Source organism: Diabrotica virgifera, chromosome 1 (genome assembly GCF_917563875.1).
Source record: "Diabrotica virgifera virgifera chromosome 1, PGI_DIABVI_V3a".
Lineage (NCBI taxonomy): Eukaryota > Metazoa > Arthropoda > Insecta > Coleoptera > Chrysomelidae > Diabrotica > Diabrotica virgifera.
Window position 1 is genome coordinate 317,725,724 of NC_065443.1, and position 24,196 is coordinate 317,749,919.

Genomic DNA, 24,196 nt, shown 5'->3' on the forward strand with positions numbered 1-24,196 from the left:
CCACACCTTTAACGTATGACAATCTCCAATCAGACCAATGCTAACGACATGTCACCATCGCTTAAACATACTAAATTATCGGTCGTAGATAAAATATAGTATGCAACACGTAGAGCTTAGATTTCTGCACGTGACTAGCTTAAATAACATATTATGTAAAAGAAGAAGAATAGACAGTTGACAAAAAGAAGAAGAGCGTGGCGACTAGCACAGAACGGAAAATTGTTTTATTTTTAATTTATTTACTATTTTAATTTAAAAATAGCGCCAACTAGCGGATAATAGCTAAACTATGGTAGATTTCTTCGACGTAATGTCAAGGCAAATTGGAATAAAAATGGCGAATTGGAATAAAAATGGCGAATTGGAATAAAAATGGCGAATTGGAATAAAAATGGCGGATTGGAATAAAAATGGCGAATTGGTGGCGCCATCTAGCGGAAAATAACTATGGTAGATTCCATCGCTGTGACGTCAGCATCTATCTCACTCTTACTCATTGGAAAGGTACTTCTCTCTCTAACACATTGATTTCCCTATCTTGGTAGCAGAATCTGTTTTGTCCTTCTACTGGAGCCCATTGCTAGACCAAAATTTTGTTTATAAAATTCATTATTTAGTTGAAAATAGGTATTATTATTACATAATGTCAATAACTCCATTATAGCTGATACATTTAGTTTTGTCCTAGTTGTCAATGTATCATCATTCTCTAATTTCGTTTTGATTATGTTTAAAGTTTTATCTAATGGCACATTTGTAAATAAACTGTTTATGTCAAAACTTACTAAAATATTATTTGGATTAAACTCAATAGTTGATAATTTGTTTACAAAATGTTTTGTATTTTTTATAAATGTGTCATCATTATTAGCAAATGGTTTTATAATGTTTAATAAAAATTTTGATAGTTCACTACAAGGAGAACTGATGGTACTACAAATGGGTCTAAGTGGTATGTTCGCTTTTTGAATTTTCGGTACTCCATAAAAATGTGGTGACTTACTGTAATGAGGTGTAATTAATTTTCTTTGATAGTATGTTAGATCATTTTTAAATTTGAATAAAGTTCTATAGATTTTGTTTTCCAGTGTTTTCGTTGGATCCTTCGTTAATTTGGTATAAGGTCCATTTGTAATTAGATCTGTAATTTTGTCCTCGTATTGTATTTTATCCATTATTACAGTTGCATTTCCTTTATCCGCTGGTAGGATCGTTATGGAGTCATCATTTTTTAAAGTTTTTAAAGCTTTAATTTCCTCTTTACTGATGCTCTGTTCAATTTGATTTGTCTTTTCCAATTCAAGTTTACATAGTACCCTATACTGTTCTTTTTCATGAGTTGGTAAACACTGTGATATTTTTTCCACTGAACTAATTATGTCTAATTTTGGAATAGATGGATGAGTAACAGCATAGTTTAAACCCTTTGACAATACCAAATTCTCCGTTGCATTTAACTGTCTATTTGATAGATTGACAACTGTCGCTAATATGTCATTATTTCTATTTAGGTTATCAAAAGTATGTATACTATTTTGTTCTAAAAGAATATTAAATTTATTTAAATGTATATTTCTTTGTTTCTGATATGAATTTTGATAAATTATGTGTAAACTAAAAATAATTCGATCAAAATCAGAATTTGATATCATTCCGAAAAGCAAATCTTTAATACTTACGATGTCTTGTTCAATAAAAAATAAATTTGACCTGTGAAATTGTAACCTTTCCCGGATCATTGACAAACTGGCTCTATGTAGAATATTTTGGAGTTTTCTGCTTGAATATGCTGGCCGTAACCTCAAGCCCTTCGGTATTAAGTTGTTATCTCTACATCGTTTTAAGAATTTGATAGAATTTTGACAGTGTGCCAGTTTCTCGTAGAAGGTTTCCAATTTCCTAAAATTTTGACACACGCTAGGCCCATACCGGTTTCTTAATGTTGTTCTGAAGCTATTTTCTTGTGGCATTTTTACAATTTTAACTATTTATAATGGGAAATAAGCCACAATATTATTAAAAAATGATTTTTATTAACGTTTCGACGCCCAAATCGGGTGCCGTTGTCAAAATACAAAATACTATTAATATAAACAAAAATGTTGTTGCTTAGTAAAAAAATTCTTCTAATAATTTATTTAATTTGACTCATTTATATCGGCAATTCAGATACATATGATACATTTTAAAGTAGAAGACTTTAAAATGATATTGCCAATATTTATGAGTTGCGTTCCTGGGACGACTTTACTGAAAGATAGTTCATTCGATTACATGAAATCAACCCAACTCAAGAATATCCGTCACAAAAAAATCATAGCATGTGATCTGTCTTTAAAAAGACAACCACATGCAACGGTGACATTAAAATTCTCGCGTTAGAGATCTCATAGTAAATCACGAGGGAAAACCAGGAAAAACCTTGTGATACTATCCCGACATCGTAAGTATTTGGTCTTACATTTAATTTACTCTCAAAATTAATACCAAATTCTGACTTGTAATAAATATAATAATAAACAAAATCGAATGGAACAGAACAACATAGAACGGGATCCTACAACATTCACAAGAAATAATACGAGGAAAATATCAATACCATACATAAAAGGACTATCCGAGAAACTTAAAACAATAGGAAATAAATTCAACATTTCAACAACATTCAAAACAACCAACACATTGAGATCTATTCTATCTAAAACTAAACCTAACAATGAACAAGAAAGGACAAAGAATTGTATTTATAAAATACCTTGTGAATGCGAACAGTTTTATATAGGTGAAACATCAAGACTATTAAACGTTAGAATAAGTGAACATCAATCTTATATTAAAAATAGAGAATTTGATAGATCTCAAATATGTCAACACGCATGGGATAATGAACATAGAGTTCAGTGGAGAGATTCAAGTATAGTCCTGAAAGAAACAGATAGTAAAAAGAGAAAAATCAAAGAAGCGGCTCTAATTATGCTAAACGAAACCAATTGTGTCGCAAATTCCTCGGTGGAATGCAGTAGGATGTGGATACCCATACTGAAAGAGGAAGTCAATAGAAAGAAAATACCACAATTAGTAAGTCAATAGTCGAGTTAGTACATATTTTATATTTTAGTATTACTTATATACCCATGTATTATTGATATTATTTATAATTTAAACAAAATTATAGTAAAGTCAGAATTTGGTATTAATTTTGAGAGTAAATTAAATGTAAGACCAAATACTTACGATGTCGGGATAGTATCACGAGGTTTTTCCTGGTTTTTCCCTCGTGATTTACTATGAGATCTCTAACGCGAGAATTTTAATGTCACCGTTGCATGTGGTTGTCTTTTTAAAGACAGATCACATGCTATGATTTTTTTGTGACGGATATTCTTGAGTTGGGTTGATTTCATGTAATCGAATGAACTATCTTTCAGTAAAGTCGTCCCAGGAACGCAACTCATAAATATTGGCAATATCATTTTAAAGTCTTCTACTTTAAAATGTATCATATGTATCTGAATTGCCGATATAAATGAGTCAAATTAAATAAATTATTAGAAGAATTTTTTTACTAAGCAACAACATTTTTGTTTATATTAATAGTATTTTGTATTTTGACAACGGCACCCGATTTGGGCGTCGAAACGTTAATAAAAATCATTTTTTAATAATATTGTGGCTTATTTCCCATTCTAAATAGTTAAAATAGTTAGTCTATCTTCGCACATAATGACACATTGCCTCCGTGGCGAAGCGATTAAGGCGAATGAACCCCAATATACCAACCGCGCTAATAGCTGGTTCGAATCACAATAAAAACTTTTATTTTTTTATTTTTTTTATACATTTTATGATTGTAAGTATATTTATTATATAATTTTATTTTCAGAAAATATGTATTCAGTTAAAAAATTTTCCGACAATTAATGTTCAGAAATCATTTGTGGCATTTTTGTGTGTGTTTTATTCTTTTATTATTTTAATTTTTGGCACTGTTTTAATAAAAATGTTTGAGAAGTAGTAAGTATAAATTAGTTTAATATTTAAATAAAATATAAATAAAAAGTATATTAATTTCGTTTAAATCATATAATAGAAGTATAACTTCTTACGTGCGTACAAAGTACACACACATTCTTTTTTTTTTTTTGATTTTCCAATACTTTTTATGTTAATAACATACTCTTCATTCGTAACGATAAAGCCATTAGTTTTCGAGATATTTGAAGCTAAAAATGAAGGAGCATAATACATTAATCAAAATAAGTGTGCCTTTTCATTTCTAACTTCAAATATCTCGAGAACTAATGACTGTATCGTTACGAATGAAGAGTATATTATTTGCATAGAAAGTATTGGAGAATCTAAAAATTATGCTAAAATAGCAGTTTCATCAATGGAGTAGAATTTGGGAAGGGTCAAGCATTCACTTTTCCCTGTCGTACGCCTCTGGTAGTAGCCAAAAACGATTATTTAACATAAATTAGTAGGATGTATAGTACCGGGCACAAATAATTCTTAAAGTTTTAAATAAAGAATAAATTATTAAAAAAAAAATAATACTTTAAAATAATTTGAAATATCCATGTCATATTTAACAGAAAGTGTAAGCACTGTACACCCTACTAAACTATGTTAAATATTCGTTTCTGGCTACTACCAGAAGCGTACGGGAGGGGAAAGTGAATCGTTGACCCTTCCCAAATTCTACGCCACTGATGAAACTGCTATTGTAGCATAATTTTTAGATTGTCCAATATTTTCTATGCAAATAATATACTCTTCATTAATTCATCAATTAAAAATGAAAAGGCAGACTTATTTTGATTAACGTATTATGCTCCTTCGTATTTAGCTTCAAATATCTCGAAAACTAATGGCTTTATCGTTACGAATGAAGAGTATATTATTTACACAAAAGTATGGGAAAATTAAAAATTGCATTATAGTAGCAATTCCGCCAGTGGCGTAGAATTTGGGAAGGGTCAAACATTCACGTTCCCCCGTCGTACGCCTCTGGTAGTAGCCAGAAACATTTGTTTAACATAATTTAGTAGGATGGACAGTACCAGTACCACTTACCAAATTTTGTGTTGTTGTCTCATGCCTGTCAGGCAATATTCAAAAATAAATAAATAATAAGTTTAACTTTGACACCCTGTATTTCGGTTATTATTAAGTTTTGTACTAAGGTAAGTTAGCTTAAATCTATCTATTCTTACCTCAGGAATCTGAGGTTAAGCTATGGCCCATTCTTTACCAAACACCCTGTATAAGGTATACCGAATTAATTACTATAAACAGAAAAAAACACCGACTTTCGTGCAGGCAGAACCTGTATATACAGCATATTTTCTCTGAAGCAAGTTATTGAGAAAATATTAGTCCAGAACCTTTCAAAACATCATCTTTATAGATTTGAAAAAGGCATACGGTAGTAAACAACATGCAATACTCTGGGTAGCAATGGAAAAACAAGGACTAACCATAAAAATATAAAAGCAGCACAAGTTTAGAACAATATGACGGTAAACATTGACACTGGAAAGAAATTAACGAGGAAAAATTCTGTTAGTAAGGGTCTGAAGCAAGACCGGTGCATAGCATCTACAGTCTTCAAAATATATGCGAATGAGGCGCTCTCAGTGAAGAAGAGAGTGCTCCAATGGAAGCATCACAATCGAAGACGAGAGATTGTACAACATTCACTTCGGAGACGACCAAGCCATTCTAGCTGAAGACCAGATTTATATATGTAGACTATATATATATATGCTTAGAAAACTGAAAGAGGGGGCCTCACAATTAATATACAAAAAACAGAGTACTTAGTTGCAGGAGAAAAACCAGAAAGTCTAAAATTGAAATGGGACTATAAATTAACAACTGAAACCGTCAAATACTTGAGAGTTTAAATAACATCAAAAGCAGGGATAAATGAAGAATTAGGTAGATTTAAGGATTGGGCAAGCAAAATTAGCTAGTATACTTATAGACAGTTGCATGGACATTTTCGGAATAATAAAAAAATATAAGTCTAAAATAAATAGAAAATATTGGTTTTAACTGGGAAATCAATTAAAGAAAATATGTGAAATGAACTATTGAAAACGATGTTCACTATCACACTCAGCTCACTAGACATTATAGAGCGAGCCAACAAAATATTTGGTGAGAAATGGAAATTGATCTAGACATAACAGACACAATTAAAGCCAAAACACTAAACTAGCATGGACTGAGAATGCCTGAAAATAAAGAATTGCCAAAAAAGATAGAAAATGGACTCCGATCACTAGAAGAAAACGAGACAGACCAAGACTGTCCTGGAGAGAAAATACAATGACCACCACAGATTTAAAAACTGAAAGTTACGTCGATAAAAAACAGGAAATTAGTATATAGGAAAACAAAATGAAATTTATACTCCAAGACAACTCACGTATTCTGTTATATAAAAAGTAAAAAAAATACCCACACACGTAAGATTTTTATTACATTTACCTTCCTGTTCTCCTAACATTTGATAAAATCTATACTCCAGATGCAACTGCGGTACTTTAGACTTAAGAGGTTCCAATTTAATGGCGACATGCTCATTGTTGTAGAGGTTCTTTCCTAATCTCAGTTCTCCAAAATTGCCACTACCGATTTTCTTGCCGACCCTGAAATTTGGGCCTACCATCAATACTCCCGAAGTTGAGGAATGCCTAGATTGCATCTTGTCGTTAGTGTCTAAAATAATACTTTAGTTGTAAGACAAGTTGCTTTCACAGTATTTGATTGTTTCAGTGTTCTAAAATATACAAGAATTGATACTAATATTACTATTATGTCAGTTCCAAGAATTGATACTAATACTACTATAATGTCAGTAGGTTGCCATTTTAGTATTTCCTTTGGTATTCGTTAATCTATCATTCTTTTTATATGCCCGATTTAGAACAGTTCTTGTACTGAAAAGTCATCTGTGAGTGTTCGTTTAATTCCTATTATTTATCTAATGCGTTCGTTGGTAATTCTTTCATTTCTAGATCTTCCTGCTGATTTTGTCGTCTTATCGTTTCTTCTTTCTTTCAGTAGCCCTACTTCGCAGATATATAGAGCGATACTCTGCACTATAGTCTTATCCGCTGATGAATTGGTCCTATAAACATTGTGATGGCTTTTCTACCTGCCCTATTTATTTTTCTTACGGCTTTACTAATCTTCCAGCCTGAGAAATATACAGCTAGATATTTGTAGTCGTAGTAGTGATTTATCGTGGTTTTTTTCCTCTAATATACAGGGTGTAACAAAAATACAGGTCATAAATGAAATGACATATTCTGGAACCAAAAATAGTTAGAAAATTGGAAAGAAATTCCTTGTAAAAGGTATAAATTTTTTTTATTAAAATCCCTTAAGAGGATCGGAACGTATTTTCGGCTGCAATGCTATTCAAATGGGGATTCATTTTTTTCAAATCCTGAGAAAACTAATAAGTATTTTGGAAAAATTTAAACGCAGAATGAAAGATTACGTTATTAGCGAGGGCCGAAAGTCCCTGAGAACTTCTACAATGTTTATTTTAATAAGTTACAGGGGTGAAAAAACTAAGAGAAAATTTAGTGTGATTTTTAAATTCAAATATCTCATTCAAAATAAACTTTTTATTTATTCTAAGGGACTTTCGGCCCTCGGTAATAATTTAGTCTTTCATTCTGCGTTTAAATTTTTCAAAAATATTTATTGGTTTTTTCAGGATTTGAAAAAAATGAACACAATGCCGTGGTAATATTTTCCAAATCTGTCTTTGTCTTACAACGCACTCAACCGAATATAATATTGTCAGCATATATTGTCAGTCAGACACTGACAATCAGTGACAATTTTAAATATTTGACATTGCATCGGGAATATTTTGAGAAATTGAGTAAATATTATTGATATATAGTGTATTTGATAAATAATTGATTTAAGACGTGAACTTAATAAAAAGTTATTTATTGTATATTATTTGTGAAAGATCCAAGCAGAGAATACATCAGATATATCCTGTGATCCAAGTATTTTGTTGTTAGAGATGTTCAAAATTGTAAGCGTTCCAAAATAACAACATATTATTAAAAAATCACTTTAACACTTTTCCTCTTTTCTCGATTGATTATTAGTTTTTGTTGTACAAATAAATTATTACAATCACTGAAAACATAGTTAGTGAAAAAATTATCACATTTATTAACTGAATTAATAATTTGCAATTATAAAAATAACAGTTATCCAAGAACATTCAAAAGCCATCTCTTTAAATTAATTATGACATTTTCAAGTAGAATGACATTCTAGTAATGTTTACATATCCACACCAGTGTGAATTTTACTACACGTAATTTGCCGTGTAAAGACAGAAAAAGTAGGGATACACGTAAAATATTTGCGAATTATGTACCCATAGCCTTAAAAGGGATACATCACAACAAAACGTTTTCGATTTTTATAAAAAATCATCATCAGTGTTCGATCTAAAAATAAGTATAACCGATTTAATGAATATAAAGTTGGTATTTAAATTTTGAAAACGGTTAGAGCAAATTGGTTATACTTACAAACTGGATGCTAGCTGAGCCACAAAAGAAAAATATCCGGGTAAAAACCCTTTACATATAATATAGATGCCTTAAAAGTGCATATTTCAATAAAAAGCCCTGTGATGGTCACATGGCAACCAGGATAATGCCCTAAGGTAATGTATTGAGATTTCCCAACACGTGGGATCCAAATTGAGTTGATTAACAATTAATTAGATCAAACACTGATGATGATTTTTTATAAAACTTGAAAACGTTTTGTTGTGATGTAGCCCTTTTAAGGGATTTTAATAAAAAAAATTTATACCTTTTACAAAGGATTTCTTTTCAATTTTGTGATTGATGGTATAGAGCTAACTACAGGAAAAACATTTTCTTTTCCTTGTGGATTTTGTAAAAATAGTTAAATTGAACCTAAGTTACCTTAGTACAAATATGCACACAAGAAAAGTTACAGCCCTTTTAAGTTACAAAATTAAAATTGATTTTTACCGATATATCGAAAACTTAAAGATTTTTTAATGAAAATGGACATGTGGCATTCTTATGGCAGGAACATCCTAAAAAGAAATTAGGGTAAAATTTGTGCAGTCTATAAAAAATAAATTTATGGGGGTTTTGTTTCCTTAAACCCCCCCCCAAACTTTTAGGTACGTTCCAATTAAATTATTATTGTGGTACCATTAGTTAAATTAGTTAAACACAATGTTTTTGAAACTTTTTTGCCTCTTAATATTTTTTGGATAAACCAGTTTTAATCGAGATGCGGCTTCTTTTTTAATATGTTTACATAAAAATTTTATGTTTGTGCCTTTAAACACCCCAAATGTTTGTGTACGTTCCAATTAAACTGTTATTGCTGTACCATTAGTTAAACACAGTGTTTTTAAAACATTTTTGCCTCTTAGTATTTTTCAGATAAGGCGCCTTTTATTGAGATGTGGCTTCTTTTTTAATACGGTTCAAAATATACCTCAATCTGTAATTTATAAATAAATTTTCATATTTTAACTATTTATAATGGGAAATATAAAAATATTTAAATGGAAAATAGCTTCAGAACAACATTAAAATTTTCATATTATTACCAGGTCTCTATAATCGTACTTAACAGTACACAAATATGTGGTGGATTTGACAAAATATTCAAAATATCTCAAAAAAAACTAACTTTTCGAAGAAGTACTAAGAGGCAAAAAAAACATTTTGTTTAACTATAATTGTGCCACAATGATAATATAATTGGAACGTACACAAAAGTTTGGGGGGGTTTAAGGGAACAAAACTCCCATAAAATTTTTATGGGGTGCACAAATTTCACTATAATTTTTTTAAGATGTTCCTATCATAAGAATGTCACCTCTCCGTTTTCAATAAGAAACCTCAAACAGTTTTCGATATATTGGAAAAAATCGATTTTAATTTTATAACTTCAAAGGGCTGTAGCTGGAACTTCTTTTATGTGCACATTTGTACTAAGGTAAGTTAAGTTCAATCGAATTAATTTTAGTCCCGAATATATGATTTAATTTATGACCTGCTTTTTTGTTACACCCTGTTTTGTTCGGTTTTATTGTTATTGACTTCTAGACCCCATGCCATATATCATACTCTTCAATTAATTTTCGAGCCATATAAATAGTTTAAATCGTCATAATCTTGAGCCACCATTACTTTCTTGATTGTCTGTAAAGTTGAGCTATATACCACAGTGGTTTTTGTGAGTGGTTTCCATCTTTTTAAAGCACTTTCGAGATGTACTTTAAATAAAGTAGGGGGCAGGCAACACGATTGCTTCAATCTCTTTGATGTTACAAACCCTGATTCTTCTGCTTCAAAATCTAAATGTTTTTCGTGATTTGATTCTTGAAAACCTTCCAATATATTCTAGTTATAGATCCGCATACAGTCATTCTTTAGTCATTTTCACAATTTGTTTTTATCTCCCTTCTTATGTATATTACTGAGATAAGATGTTTTCGATTCCATTGACGAGCCTACTATTGCATTATTGATAAATAGATTAAGAAATAAATTTGTTTGGTACCTTGCTGTTGCTGCCTTAATGTAGATGATTTCCCAACTTTCTTCTTTAATTTTAGTTTAATGAAGTTCATCGTCTATGAACATTTATGAATGATTTGGACACGTCTAAAAAATAAAAACGCGTGAAATTGCAAAAAAAAACTATAAATAAAACTTACCCCTTGGGGCTGTCCTTAGATATTTGATGTGGATATGAATTTGAACAGCAGCTGCATATTTTCAAATGTTGTGTTTTAAAAATGGAATAACAAAAATTTTTGATGGTTGTGACGTTTGTCAGTGTTGTTGACAAGTTAAGTTTAAGGGTAGGTTATGTGGCACAATCGTTATAGCCAACCGAACACCAGCGTTATTTTAAAGATTTATACTTTTTATCGCTTTTAAATTTTGTTTTAGTTGTGATTTTCTCAATTCTGGTTTTATTTATTGTTATTTACTTCTTCTTTTCTTTCCGTTCTTCTCCTGTCAGAAATTAACTATTATCGAGGCTATTTGAACTTTGTTTAGAGCTGTTTTAAATAATAAAAAAAATTTGTAAATTCTTTATAAATGTCTAAATTCCTGTTTTAAATAGTTCGTTTGTGGTGCAACTAAACTACTGTAGCCCGATCAGGGAACACAAAATTTTACAAAAACCTCCAAAAAAATAAAGGAAGGATGAAAATTTGACAATAGGTAATTGAAATTGTCTATTATATAAGAAAAAGTTTACAATTCTACATCCCCTCCATTTTACAAAAATTGGGAAATACGGGGTGAAAAATATTTTCTCAGGAGTGAAAAAATATACGTACAAAATAGGCCCGGAATTGAATAATTTTATTAATTCTAAGCAAATTTTGTTCTATAGAGTTTTTTCTCTAAGTCAATACTTGTCGAGTTATTTGCGAGTTAATATTTTCATTTTTAACAAAAAAAAAAACATGTTTTTGGACGGTTTTCGCAGATAACTCAAAAAGTAAGTATTCTAGCGAAAAAATATTCCAAATAAAAATATAGCTTATAAAAAATTGAAAAAAAAAATGGTGTACGCGTGAGGTCTGCAGACCCAGTAGAAGCAGAGTTGTAACTAATGAAAAGTAGGTTCTTCCTCGTCAAATTACAAATCGAATATTTCAATGTGAAATAATCAAAAAACAGCATTTTCGGGGAAAACTCATTACAACTTTTTTAAAGTTTTTAAAACAGGTTTTATTTTTGTTTTTTTAAAAAACTTCTAACAATAAAAATAAGTGAGTTACGCATAAAATATTGTTGGTCTCTTTTATTTTTTGGTACAAAAATCGCGAAAATCACCCCCTAATTAGCTTCCCAAATAAAATTAATCGTTACTACTTCACAAGCTACTTATCTATTGTTTATATTATCTATAAGTTTCATTGGTTCAATGTGCTAGTTTTTCAAAAAGATTTGGTTTAAAATAAAACATTTTTTTAATTTGAAAAAAAAAATGAAATTGTTCATGGAATTAACTTAAAAATTATTAGTAATACCAAAAATCTTAAGGAGTAATAAAATGTACGTTTTGCTTTTCGGAATATTTTTGCTATTTTGTTTTCTTGTCAGACAAATTTGGTTATGCTCTGGTTGTTTAAAATTTGCCTAAACTCGTGATTAGTTACTCGTTCAAGCCATTTTAACTACAGCTTTTTCAAAAATAAGCACCTTTAACCGATGAAACTTACAGATCATATAAATAATACATAAGTAAAGTAACTTGTGAAGTGGTAATGATAAAATTTATTTGTGATGCTAATTAGGAAGTAATTTTTGGTATTTTTTAACAAAAAATAAAAGGGACCAACAATATTTTGAGCTCAACTCACTTACTTTTAATGTAACAAGTTTAAAAAAAAAAACAAAAACAAACCTGTTTTTAAACACTTTAAAAGAGTTAAAATGAATTTTCCCCGAAAAGTGATTCGTTTTTGCGTTATTTCACAGTCAAATATTCGATTTGGAATTTGATGAAGAAGAACCTACTTTTCATTAGCTACAACTCTGCTTCTACTGGGTCTACTACATACCTCAAGTATACAGCATTTCAGTTTTTTATAAGCTATATTTTTGCTTAGAGTATTTTTTTTTCGCCGAAATACTTACTTTTTGAGTTATCTCCGAAAAACCGTCAAAAAACATGTTTTTTTCTGTTAAAAATAAACATATTCATTTGCAAATAACTCGAAAAGTATTGACTAAGGAAAAAACTCTATAGAACAAAAGTTGCTTAGAATTAGTCATTTTATCCAATTCCGGACTTATTTTGAATGTATATTTTTTACCTTCGAGAGGGCGTTTTCCCCTACAATTTTGTAAAAGTAGATGTAGAATTGTAAACTTTTTCTTATATAATAAAAGACAATTTCAACTACCTATTCCCAAATTTTCATCCTTTCTTTATTTTTTTTTTGGAGTCAGATTGTTCTTTGATCGGGCTACTGGCTTAGATTTCTTATCCAAGACATTCTTCTGCGGCCCGGATTCTTTTGCGATAAAGAGTGTTTGGCTCAGCTCTAACTCCCCGGAGAAGTGATGTGAGGCAGGAATTCACTAATGTGTACTGAGGTTTGAACCAACAGGGATTCTAAAATTACCAATAGGAAAACTGTTGGCCTTCGTTGAGGTCGCACTACTTATTAGAGTTTAGCACAGGGCAATGCAGCGTGTCATATGAGAATTTTTGCAATGGCTATAATCCGTTCGATTTGTTGAAGCATCCACCATATTCACCAGATTTGATTCCTAGCGACTTCCATCTGTTTCAATTTCTCCCATGTTTCTATGTGCTTTCTCCAATGTATGCAAAAGCGGTTTTCATCATATTTGTGATGAGGTCATAACAGCTGTGGAGGCGTATTTTGCATCAGACTAGTGAAAGAAAGTCAGTAATCAGTAATCAGTTATAATTTTGTTAAAATTTTATCATAACATAACCTTTCGATGACATCTTTAATGTTCTAGAATTTTATTACTTTCTTTTGGTCAAGGGACTGTTTTATGTAAGATAAATCTTATGAATCTCTCGTAACAATAGAGATAGATAGAAAACTTTAGAAAAAAAAAACAGAATAATTAACTACAGAGAAATGTTAAATAATTCAAAAAGTAATTAAAAAGTCCGTTATCTCTTGTATATTCATTTAGATTTATCTAAACTATAATTTATGATTTTACCATTCCAAATATAAATTATTATTCATGACATTTATAATTACTTCACCCTTGGAAGGCCAAGCTGTTGATATTCGACCTCCTCTTCTTGTCCCGCTTTTGCGGGCCGCTCTCGAAAGAGACGAAGGGATGATGGAGCGGTGGATGAGAGGCCGTTCCTTGTACACTGCGGTGGAAGAATGCTTGGCAGAGCTCCAACCCCTACGGAGAATGCACTCCACGGAAAACTTACACGAAACTTTATCTCCCCCAGTCATCGGGTTTATAGAACTTAGATTTATATGGAAACCTCGAAAACGTCGCGGCGGTGAGGATGAGGATACGGCGTTAAATGCCGCCGCCGTCAGTTGTTTTTCTTTTATTAATTATACGAGTATAAGAAAGAGATTTATGTGTTTGGTTTTAATTCGTTAATGAATTTAAAAAAGCTTTTAGAGAATTGGGAGGAAAAAGTACTTTTGCTAACCCACCAGTTAGTTAAATGAGATGCATTTTTATACTGTAATATTGCGAACAGTGTCATGAAATTTCTACAACATTAAACACATCCAATCTTCGAAAAGCAGAGAGATACAGATAAATTACATCAATTCAAAACGTTAAAAAGTGAGGCGACCACGGAGATCTGGCGTTATAGCTATGCTCATCAATCAAACCATACAGGATTCAGGACTATAAGTCTGACTTCATTTATATTGAAACCCATGGAAAAAATCTCGAACGAACACATCAAGAAAAACAATCTCAATGAAAACTCACTGCACCAGCGGCAATGGGCGTATCAAACGATATTATATAACAATATAGGTCAACATAACCTGTCATCCCTATAGTTTATAAGCCTCCCCATAAAGTCCAACTATCTCCATAATAAACATATATAAATACCTAGACTTTAATTACGGAAATGTCATCTAAAAAATGCCGGAGAGTGGAATAGCAGGTAACTGGTTGAATTATATAGCGTCGAATACCGCGAGCGTCATTCCCAGCATTCCTAACAGTCGCACACAAACAGTGCTGCATTCTGGGAGGCCGACTGGGAGGCGGTTAGCGCATTCTTTGCCCCCGCGTGGCCCTGTGCCCTTAAAGACTTATATTGCACTGCGGTCCGTTGAAAATCAAACCGATGGTGCTGTCAATAAAATAAATACTTCGCATTGATCCAGAGGTGGTTTTGTTCGCGCTAGAATGTACGGGGACGGCACGAGTAATGTGAAATATAAATAAGTATTTACTTATAATCATATCGGACTATGAATTACATAGTCTTATTTTGCCTCCTGTTTCCCCATATAGTCCAGGGCGCATCTGTTTTGAGATGGACGTTGAGAGGTGACTCATATTTTTTTGCAGAAATTGCTTGGAATTAACTCATATAATAATAATTAAGTTATCCTCCCACTCAAAAAGGTCCGGAACATTGTTTAATTAATCAAAAGGTCAAAAAATAAAGGAAACATTCGATTTTTTTCTTCGTTTTTTGATTATAACTTTAAAAGTATTCACTTGCGAGAAAAGTTGTACTAACATAAAAGTTGCATAATTACATAAATTTGATACAATATAGGATTGGTTAAAATTTTTAAAAATTGTCACCCTTGTTGCAAAATAGTAATAATGGCGAAAAAAAAACCATAAAAAAACAAGTATTCGCATTTTACGGTTTTCAACCATTTATTCTTCTACAAGAAACTTGATATTTTACACAGAAAACCTTTATGATATAATAAAATAATACTGTAAATTTCATTAAGGTCGTTTCAATAGATTTTGCAAAATAAATTTTGCAAATCCAGCTTTCGCAAAAAAAATTCATTTTTACAAAATGTTACAGGACTGATAATAAAACATATAGCAAGTTGAATTATTTTACGTATAGAAGAATACTGTACCTTTGATTTGCAATTTGCAAAATTAAAATCGGTTAACTACCACTAGTATGGTATAGTTAGACCCAAACCCAGACATCCAAAGTTAAAGTTATCCTCCAACACCAAATTGTTCTATATGGTCCACATAATGTTCAGAAAAAAGTCACACCATTTTGAGCGTCGGGTTTGGGGGGAGAGGGGGAGAAATCTGCAAATTCGTAATTTTTTACGTTTTTCGTCAATATTTCTAAAACTAAGCGGTTTAGCATGAACAGCCTCCTACACAAAATTGTTCTACATTAAATTTGAAATAAAAAAGGCGCTATGCATAACCCTTCTAAAATGAACGGTTCCAAAGTTACGGAGGTAGTATAGTATAATTGGTCCAAAAAAAGGCCTAGCCCAGACATCCAAAGTAAAAATTTTCCTTCAACACCAAATTGTTCTATATGGTCCACATATTGTTCAGTAAAAAGTTACACCATTTTAAGTGTCCGGTTTGGGGGGGAGATGGGGGAGAAGTCGGTAAATTAGTATTTTTTTTTTAAGTTTTTCGTCAATATTTCTAAAACTATGTTTTAGCGTAAGGAATGTTTTATAGAAAAATATTCTACATAAAATTTAAAACAAAAAATGTTCCATAGATAATTGTTATAAAATCAACGGTTCCAGAGTTACGGAGGGTGAAAAGTATGGACGTTTTCGATTTTTTATTTACCGATTTCTCCCCCCTCTCCTCCCCAAACCCGAAGCTCAAAATGGTGTAACTTTTTTCTGAACATTATGTGGACCATGTAGAACAATTTGATGTTGGAGGATAACTTTCACTTTGGATGTCTGGGTTTTTGATATCATAAAGATTGCCCAAAAAATATAAAAAGTATTGAAAACCTCGACATTTCACCCTCCGTAATTCTGGAACCGTTGATTTTATAACAATTATGTATAAAACATTTTTTGTTTTAAATTTCATGTAAAACATTTTGGTATAAAACATTGTTTACGATAAAGCATAGTTTTAGAAATATTGACGTAAAACTTAAAAAACTACTAATTTACCGGCTTCTCTCCCATCTCCCTCCCAAACCGGACGCTCAAAATGGTGTAACTTTTTACTGAACAATATGTGGACCATATAGAACAATTTGGTGTTGGAGGAAAACTTTTACTTTGGATGTTTGGGTTAGGCCTTTTTTGGACCAGTTGTACTATACTACCTCCGTAACTTTGGAACCATTCATTTTAGAAAGATTATGCATAGGGCCTTTTTTATTTAAAATTTAATGTAGAACAATTTTGTTTGGAGGGTTGTTCATGTTAAACCGCATAGTTTTAGAAATATTGGCGAAAAACTTAAAAAAACTACGTATTTACCGATTTCTCCCCCCTCTCCCCCCCAAACCCGACGCTCAAAATGATGTGACTTTTTTCTGGACATTGTGTGGACCATATAGAACAATTTGGTGTTGAAGGATAGCTTTCACTTTGGATGTCTGGGTTATGCCATCTTTTGGATCAACTATACTATACTACACGGCGTCAGGGATTTTTTTAAATAAACATTAATTTTTGGTGCTACGCGCAGGACAGCGGTGTTTGATTGACACAAGTTTATTTCCACTAAAATTTCTTCCAATCTTTATCTAATATATTATTTTCTTACTCTATATTTTGTCGCATTTTAATATTATAATTCCACAAAAATCAAACCAATTTGATTATTGTTTGTGAAATATTGTTTAAACAATTGCATATGTTTAAAAATAATAAACTTTTATTCTCTAAGTTAAAATATATAAACAAAGAAAGTTTTTGCTAAAAAAGTGTTATTTGAAAGGACAGAGTATGTGTTTTTATTTTGTAATAAACAAATTTATTTATTTATATCAAAATGTAGTAAAAATTTAAATTTATCAATCATCATCAAAGGTCATTGGAATGCCCAATCAGAGCAAACGTATCCGCTGCCCTGCGCGTAGCACTAAAAATTATTGTTTATTTAAAAAAATTCCTGACGTCGTGATAGCTAACCGATTTTAATTTTTCAAATTGCAAATGGAAGGTACAGTACTTTTCTTTATGTGAAAAAAATTCAACTTGCTATCTGCTTTATTATCAGTCCTTCAACATTTTGAAAAAAAAATTTTTTTTTGCAAAATTTATTTTGCAAAATCTGTTAAACTGAACTTAATGAAATTTACAGTATTGTTTTATTATATTACAAACTTTTTCTTGTTAAAACATGAAGGTCCTAAGTGTAGCATAAATGGATGAAAAACGTAAAATACGAATACTTGTTTTTTATGTTTTTTATGTTTTTTTTTCGCAATTGTTGCTATTTTGCAACAAGGGTGACAATTTAAAAAAATTTTAACTAACTCTATATTGTAGGAAATTTAATTTCGCAACTTTTACGTCAGTACAACTTTTCTCGAAAGTGAATACTTTTAAAGATATAATTAAAAAACCAAGAAAAAAATCGAATTTTCCCTTCATTTTTTGACATTTTGATTATTTAAACAATGTTCCGGACCTTTTTGAGTGGAAGGATAACTCAACTATTATTATATGAGTTGTTTTCAAGCAATTTCTGCAAAAAATATGAGTCACCTCTCAACATCCAAATGTACTAATATTTTTACAGATCTGCCCTGGTCTAATACATCTATAATCAGCTGGTATATTTTATTGCTCTTATAATATATACGTGTCAGTTGTTTTTCTTCTTCTGCCAATGCTCTGCTTACGCATCGCTTACTTTGTGGGATCAGATCCTTTTGGGGTACCTTAGGCTCCTGGAGGTCTCTCTGTCCCTGCTTAGCCATCTTAAGCAACCACTTGAGTAGACACGGCTTAAATCGTCAATCAGCTTATGGGTTTCAAAATGTATCGTCTGTACTCTGCTTCTAGGAAGGATATATCTGGTCTTAAGGAGTCTTCTTGTGGCCTCATGAAAAGTTTTCTGATTCTGTTCACTGTCACCTATTAATGGTGTCTACTGGAGCCTTTCTAGGATGGTTGCGTTGGAAACTCTGTCTGGCCAAGGAGATCCGTTTATTAGTTTTAGCATACCGTTTTGGTTCTTACAAGCTTCTTTCAGTTGATCTTCGCTATTGGACTCCATTCTGGGACTGATTATAACATCACTGCTCTAACGTAGTTATATTATAACCTGGTATAATTTAATCTTTTTAGTCTGCGAGAGAAAACTGGTCCTGTATATGTAGGGTTAAATCAATATCTTTGCCACTACTGACGTTTTCTTAACTTTGTAGGTGTATGTTGCAGAAGTTTAATCTTCTGTCGAGATGTACTCCTAGATACTTCACTACCTCTTCTGACCATTCTAATTAATTATGGTGGACTGGATTAGTTATTTTTTCTCTGATTGGTACACTCTGTCGTGTAAAGATGGTTAACTGGCTTTTCTCTGTATTTATCTTTATCTACCATTTGTCTGTGAATTCTACAATTTCTTCTACGTGGTTTTCAAGTCTCTCCGGTCGTCTTTGGCTGAGGCGTAGATTGCTGTGTTGTCTTAATATAGAGCTGTTCTTGTTCTGTCATCACTGAGAAAATGTGAAACAAAAATATTAGATTGTATTGGTAATAAAATACTACCCTGAGACATCCCTTCTTCAACTGCGTGCTTCCTGGACATCTTTATGTCAGCTGAAATCTGAAAAGTTCTATTAGTCAAATATGAATTACATACTATGTTAAGTACGTAATGGAGACAGCCTAGCTCTTTCCATTTTGTCATCATCATCATCATCATTCTGGTTTTACAATCCTATGGAGTCCCTTCTCAAGAATTCTTCCATAGTCGTCACTATTCATCGTTTTTCTCGATGAAGCACGTATTCTCGTATTTCTTAAGTCTTCATCGATTTTCCATTTTACAAAATAGTACTTTTGACCAGACGGTGTCGGAGGCTTTTTCTATGTCCAATATTGCCACTACTGTTCTTTTCATTTTGCTAAAGTCAATTTTTGTGTCACTGACTAGTCCTATATGTAGTTCCCAATTACTTCCTTTTCTGAATCTACATTGATCTTCCTGGATGACTCTTTTTCTTTTGTGCATGTTTGTAGAGTCTTTAGTTAGTTCATGAAACTTACTTTTTCGAATTGATTTCATAGTGATATTGGCTTGTAATAAACTTTCTGGTTTTCTTCTCCCCTTTTAAATGCTTACAGTTTTTCGGAAAATAGATATAGTCCAGGAACCGAAGCTTTTCACCTTGCAATTTTTACAGAATGAATCGATTTGCTGGAAAATTTGAAAATAAGTAGTGGATAGTCCAAGGATCAAAATCTATATGATGCCGAAAGGCGCTTTTACCATGGGGGTGGTTGCCATTCCATCTCAAGTGTGGAAAGTTTTTATTATATTTTGGCCTCAAAAGTTAATAAAAATGTTCATTCTAAGCAAAAAATTCTCTATACATTTTTTTGATAAAGTTAATAGTTTTCGATTTATTCGCTATCGAAAGTGTTAGTTTCATATCGAAAAAATCAATGTTTTTCGACATAGGTACTCATTTACGATTCACTCAATTTTTGCCGTAGAAAAAATGTTTTCAAACCAAGTCCTTGGGAATTAAATAACCTACAATTTCATATTTAAAGATTTTTTCGCATTGCTGATGCTAATCTTTCTATTCTGAAGAAAATGGCGTTTTAAACCAAACTACAAAAATTCGTGATTAGCTTTTAAATTCTAGTTTTTTAAAAACTAGTCACTTTAAGCCACTCAAATTTCTAGAATCTATTAATAATACATAAATAAAGAAGAGTCAATAACGTCAATGACTAAAAATGCCGCTAACTTACATTATTATGCTTCCAATTCGATTTCTCCTTTTTTCTTCAAAAAAATATATTGATTTTTAACCGGAAGTTTTTTCTTTTTTATCTTAGAAAGTTTGGTAAAAAATAAATTTGTAGGTTTTTACAAGATATATAAGCATATTGTTATTAAATCTTTTAAAAATTCTCAGTCGCAAAAAGAGGTGACTTTGAAAAGGTTGGTAAAGAAGGTTCTTGCATGTTATTATAAGTTTTAATTGTCAATAGTTCACTTAATTTTTTCCGTACAAAAAATTTTTGCAAACCAGGCTCTTGGAAATTAAATAAGCTAAAATTTCATTATTAAACATTTTTTCGTATCTCTGATGCTAATCTTGCTAAGATAAAGCCATTTTTTTTCAAACTACAAAAAATCCTTATTGGCGTTTAACACCATTTTTTTAAACCAACCATTCTAGGCCGGTCAAACTTCTAGAACCTATTAATAATACATAAATAAAGAAGACCAAATAAGGTCAATGACTAATTTTAATTAGGGTGGTGATTAGGGCGGTTGCTTCTGATCACTTTTTCACTAAAAAAAATAGGGACCGACATTCTTTTCATTATAAGTCACTTAATTTTTAAGCTAGAAATTTTTTTTCTATTTCTGGAAATAGGTATTTTTAAATGCTTTAAATTAGTTTGAACAAGTTATCCTGAAATAATGCATAGTTTTCCCGTCTTTTGACTTTGAAACTACAATATTTAAACATTTGACGAAGAAGAGCTAACATATAATAAAGTATAGCTCGATTACTATTGGTCCTAAAGAAAATTAAAAAAAAACGGTTTTGTTTATTTTTTCAAAAGGTACATTTTTGTTAAGTAAAGTTGTTTTGATAAAACGAAAATTTTGGAGTTATTAGCAGAAAACTTATTAAAAACATTGATTTTTTCGATATAAAACTAACACATTCGATAGCGAATAAATCGAAAACTATTAATTTTATCACAAAAATATACAGAATATTTTTTGCTTAGAATGAATGTTTTCACCAACTTTTGTGGTCAAAATATAATAAAAAGTTCCACCCACCAGATGAGGTGGCAACCAGTCCCATGGTAAAAACGCTTTTCGGCATCACATAGATTTTGATCCTTGGACTATTCACTAATTATTCTCAAATTTTTAAGCAAATCGATCCATTTTGCAAAAATTACGAGATATTTTAAGCTTCATTACTTGGACTAATATGCATATTCTAGGCAGAATCCATATGTTTAAAAAAGTGACCTAGTTCGTTTCTAATTGTCGTAGGACAACATTTTTTTTTCCTTAGAAGCCGTCCGTGCTTGCACCCTGGTGGCACTGCAGCTTTTCAGCTTATTGTGCTTCGTAGGACAACTTACTCAACAATCTATTTATGTTTCGTCAACAAAAATCAGCCAAAAAATAATCATAAGAATATTTTTTAACCACTGCAACAAACCTACAGATTTTGGTTATCTAGGTCAATACCACTCAAAAAACCTGTTAGATAGTTACCTGGCTGACTCAATGTCCCCAAGAGTGTACTTTTTTACTTTATTTCTCTTTACTGTTACTACTATTTTTCAATAAATTCTCGTGTCTCAAAAATGTTATTCCAAATTCGCATCACTTCTTTTGTGACATGGGAAAATATATTCATAGTCCATTGTGCGAAGTACTAAATAAAAGTGACATATTTTGAAACATGTATCTAAAAGAGCGGTTGGAATGAAACAGAGAAGCCACAACTCGACATAAATTCAAGCAGCAGCGAATATTCCACTTTTTGCTAAGTTCGTCCTCCGCAGTAATTAGACCTTCCGAGTTGTACATGTGTATTTCAACGGATGTTTTGTACGCGAACAGGCACAGGCTGCCACCAGAGCCAAAGCACCACTTGACACACAAAATCCCAGGCCAGACACAAACACCCACAGATTGTTTTTTGCTGCTTGATGATACGACGCGACGAAAACCTGCGAGAAAAGTAGATGACGCTGGTCTGGTTGTGTTTCGTTATTAGAGAGAGGCTTTGATAAGAGATTAAAAAGATTTTACGGAAGCGGTAGAGGCTAGGGCTCTTCGTGGTCCTTTATATCTCGCTTGTCTTTCTTATAGGATGTGCAAGAAATAAAAACTTTGCTTTGATATGTATTTTTTAAAGCAGACCATAATTTTCTATATATAGTGCGCTGAAATAAGTGTTATTCACCCCAATTAACTTATTTATTTTTAGCACATAAGCAAAAGGCTTGGTGAGGTCGATTTTTAAAATAATCATACTATATTATAGCATCAATGTTTCGAACTTTACTCGATACCTCTTCAGGTGACAGGCAAATCTTTAATTTTTTTAAATAGGAAAGTACATTATGTGACAACTCATTTAAAAGCTTTTGAAATACTGATTACATAAATAAATATGAAAAAAAAATTTTAAGAAATGCTTTTCTTTAGTTACGAGTGACTAAAATAAAATATTATAAAAAAATCAACTAAAAAGCAAAAAATAAAAAAAATTGAAAAAATCTAACACATTCGTCAAAGAAAAGCGTGACGCGTCTTCATCGAATTAAATGGTTTTCGCCCCAAGCTTTTCTTTAACGAATGTGTTAGATTTTTTCAATTTTTTTAATTTTTTGCTTTTTAGTTAATTTTTTTAAAATATTTTTAATTTTAGTCACTCGTAACTAAAGAAAAGCGTTTCTTAAAAAAAATTTTCATATTTTTTTATTTTTTCTTTTTAGTCTTACACTTTTCAAACATTAAAATATATCGTCATATTTATTAAAATATGTATAGTGTAGGAAACAGAGGTTGAACCTTGCAAAATGGACACAAGTCCGGTTTTATTTTTTTTCTGGCATATCAAGGGGTGCTTATTATAAGACTAACTTTTTCTGAAAAAATTTCGCCCCGGAACTCCCCTTTTCACCCCTTTAAAGGGGGTAATTTGTGGTTTTTGCGGAACGTAGCCCTTCCTGTACCTTTTACAAAAAATTTCTTTTATAGAAATATAAAGAGGACTATATTTTCTACGATTTATTTCTGACAGCATCTCTCTATCATCCACCGTTTAGCAAGGGTGGCGCCCCAAAGTTGACAAGTTTTTAAAAAAGATGTTTATAAAAAAAATATATTTTCCCTAACTGCAACGGAAATTAAAAGAAATACTGCGAAAATTATTCACAAATAGATGATTGATTTTTTGGTATAGGTTTCACTTAAGGGTAATTGCCCTTTTTTTAATTACAGGGTGTTACATTTTAAAAAACCCCTTTTTGTACCATCTGAACCGTTTATGCTAGAGTAAAAAGACTTTCAGCGATTACCCATGTACTGGTGTTATTTACAAATTTGTATAATGCACCCCCATTTTTTCCCCGAAATCACCCCAAAAAAAAAAGAAGAATTAATAAATAAAGTGATTTTATTGGAATCCTTCACACACAATGCCTTTCATTAATATGATTCATATATCATTTTGTGCACGTTAATATTACCCATGCATGGACACTAAAAGCGATTTCCTAGTGCAACCCCCGTAGCCAAAAAAAAAATAAATAAAATGGGGGGTTGAAATTTTTTTTTTGTTTTTTGTTTTTTGCTTTTTGATCCATATGGGCATATGCTTCATCAATAGTGCTTTTCAAAAATATATATATGGTTATTGCAACATCCCTGCGGAAACCACCCCTATCCTTGAAAATATA

At 31.4% G+C, this 24,196-nt stretch overlaps 2 protein-coding genes across 7 annotated transcripts in view; one reads left to right on the forward strand and one right to left on the reverse strand.

Moving 5' to 3' along the window:
• The window catches only part of LOC126879273 (casein kinase I-like), a 62,904-nt gene extending 51,947 nt beyond the window's left edge, over positions 1-10,957 (reverse strand). For 3 of the 6 annotated variants that reach the window (XR_007696018.1, XR_007696019.1, XR_007696020.1), the window contains exons 1-3: positions 10,772-10,957; positions 10,615-10,718; positions 6,502-6,732 (exon numbers count right to left, since the gene is read on the reverse strand). Coding sequence is in view for 3 of the 6 variants with exons in the window: in XM_050642352.1 (XP_050498309.1) it covers positions 6,502-6,732; positions 10,615-10,684 (301 nt within the window). In the remaining 3 variants the exon portion in view is untranslated. The remainder of the gene's footprint in view (positions 1-6,501; positions 6,733-10,614; positions 10,719-10,771) is intronic. The other 3 variants (XM_050642352.1, XM_050642351.1, XM_050642353.1) reach the window with 3 other exon arrangements.
• A 2,854-nt stretch (positions 10,958-13,811) lies between these two features.
• Positions 13,812-24,196, forward strand: part of LOC126878661 (cysteine-rich motor neuron 1 protein) — a 263,846-nt gene continuing 253,461 nt past the window's right edge. The window contains exon 1 of the mRNA XM_050641504.1: positions 13,812-14,157. Within this exon, the coding sequence (XP_050497461.1) occupies positions 13,812-14,157 (346 nt within the window). The remainder of the gene's footprint in view (positions 14,158-24,196) is intronic.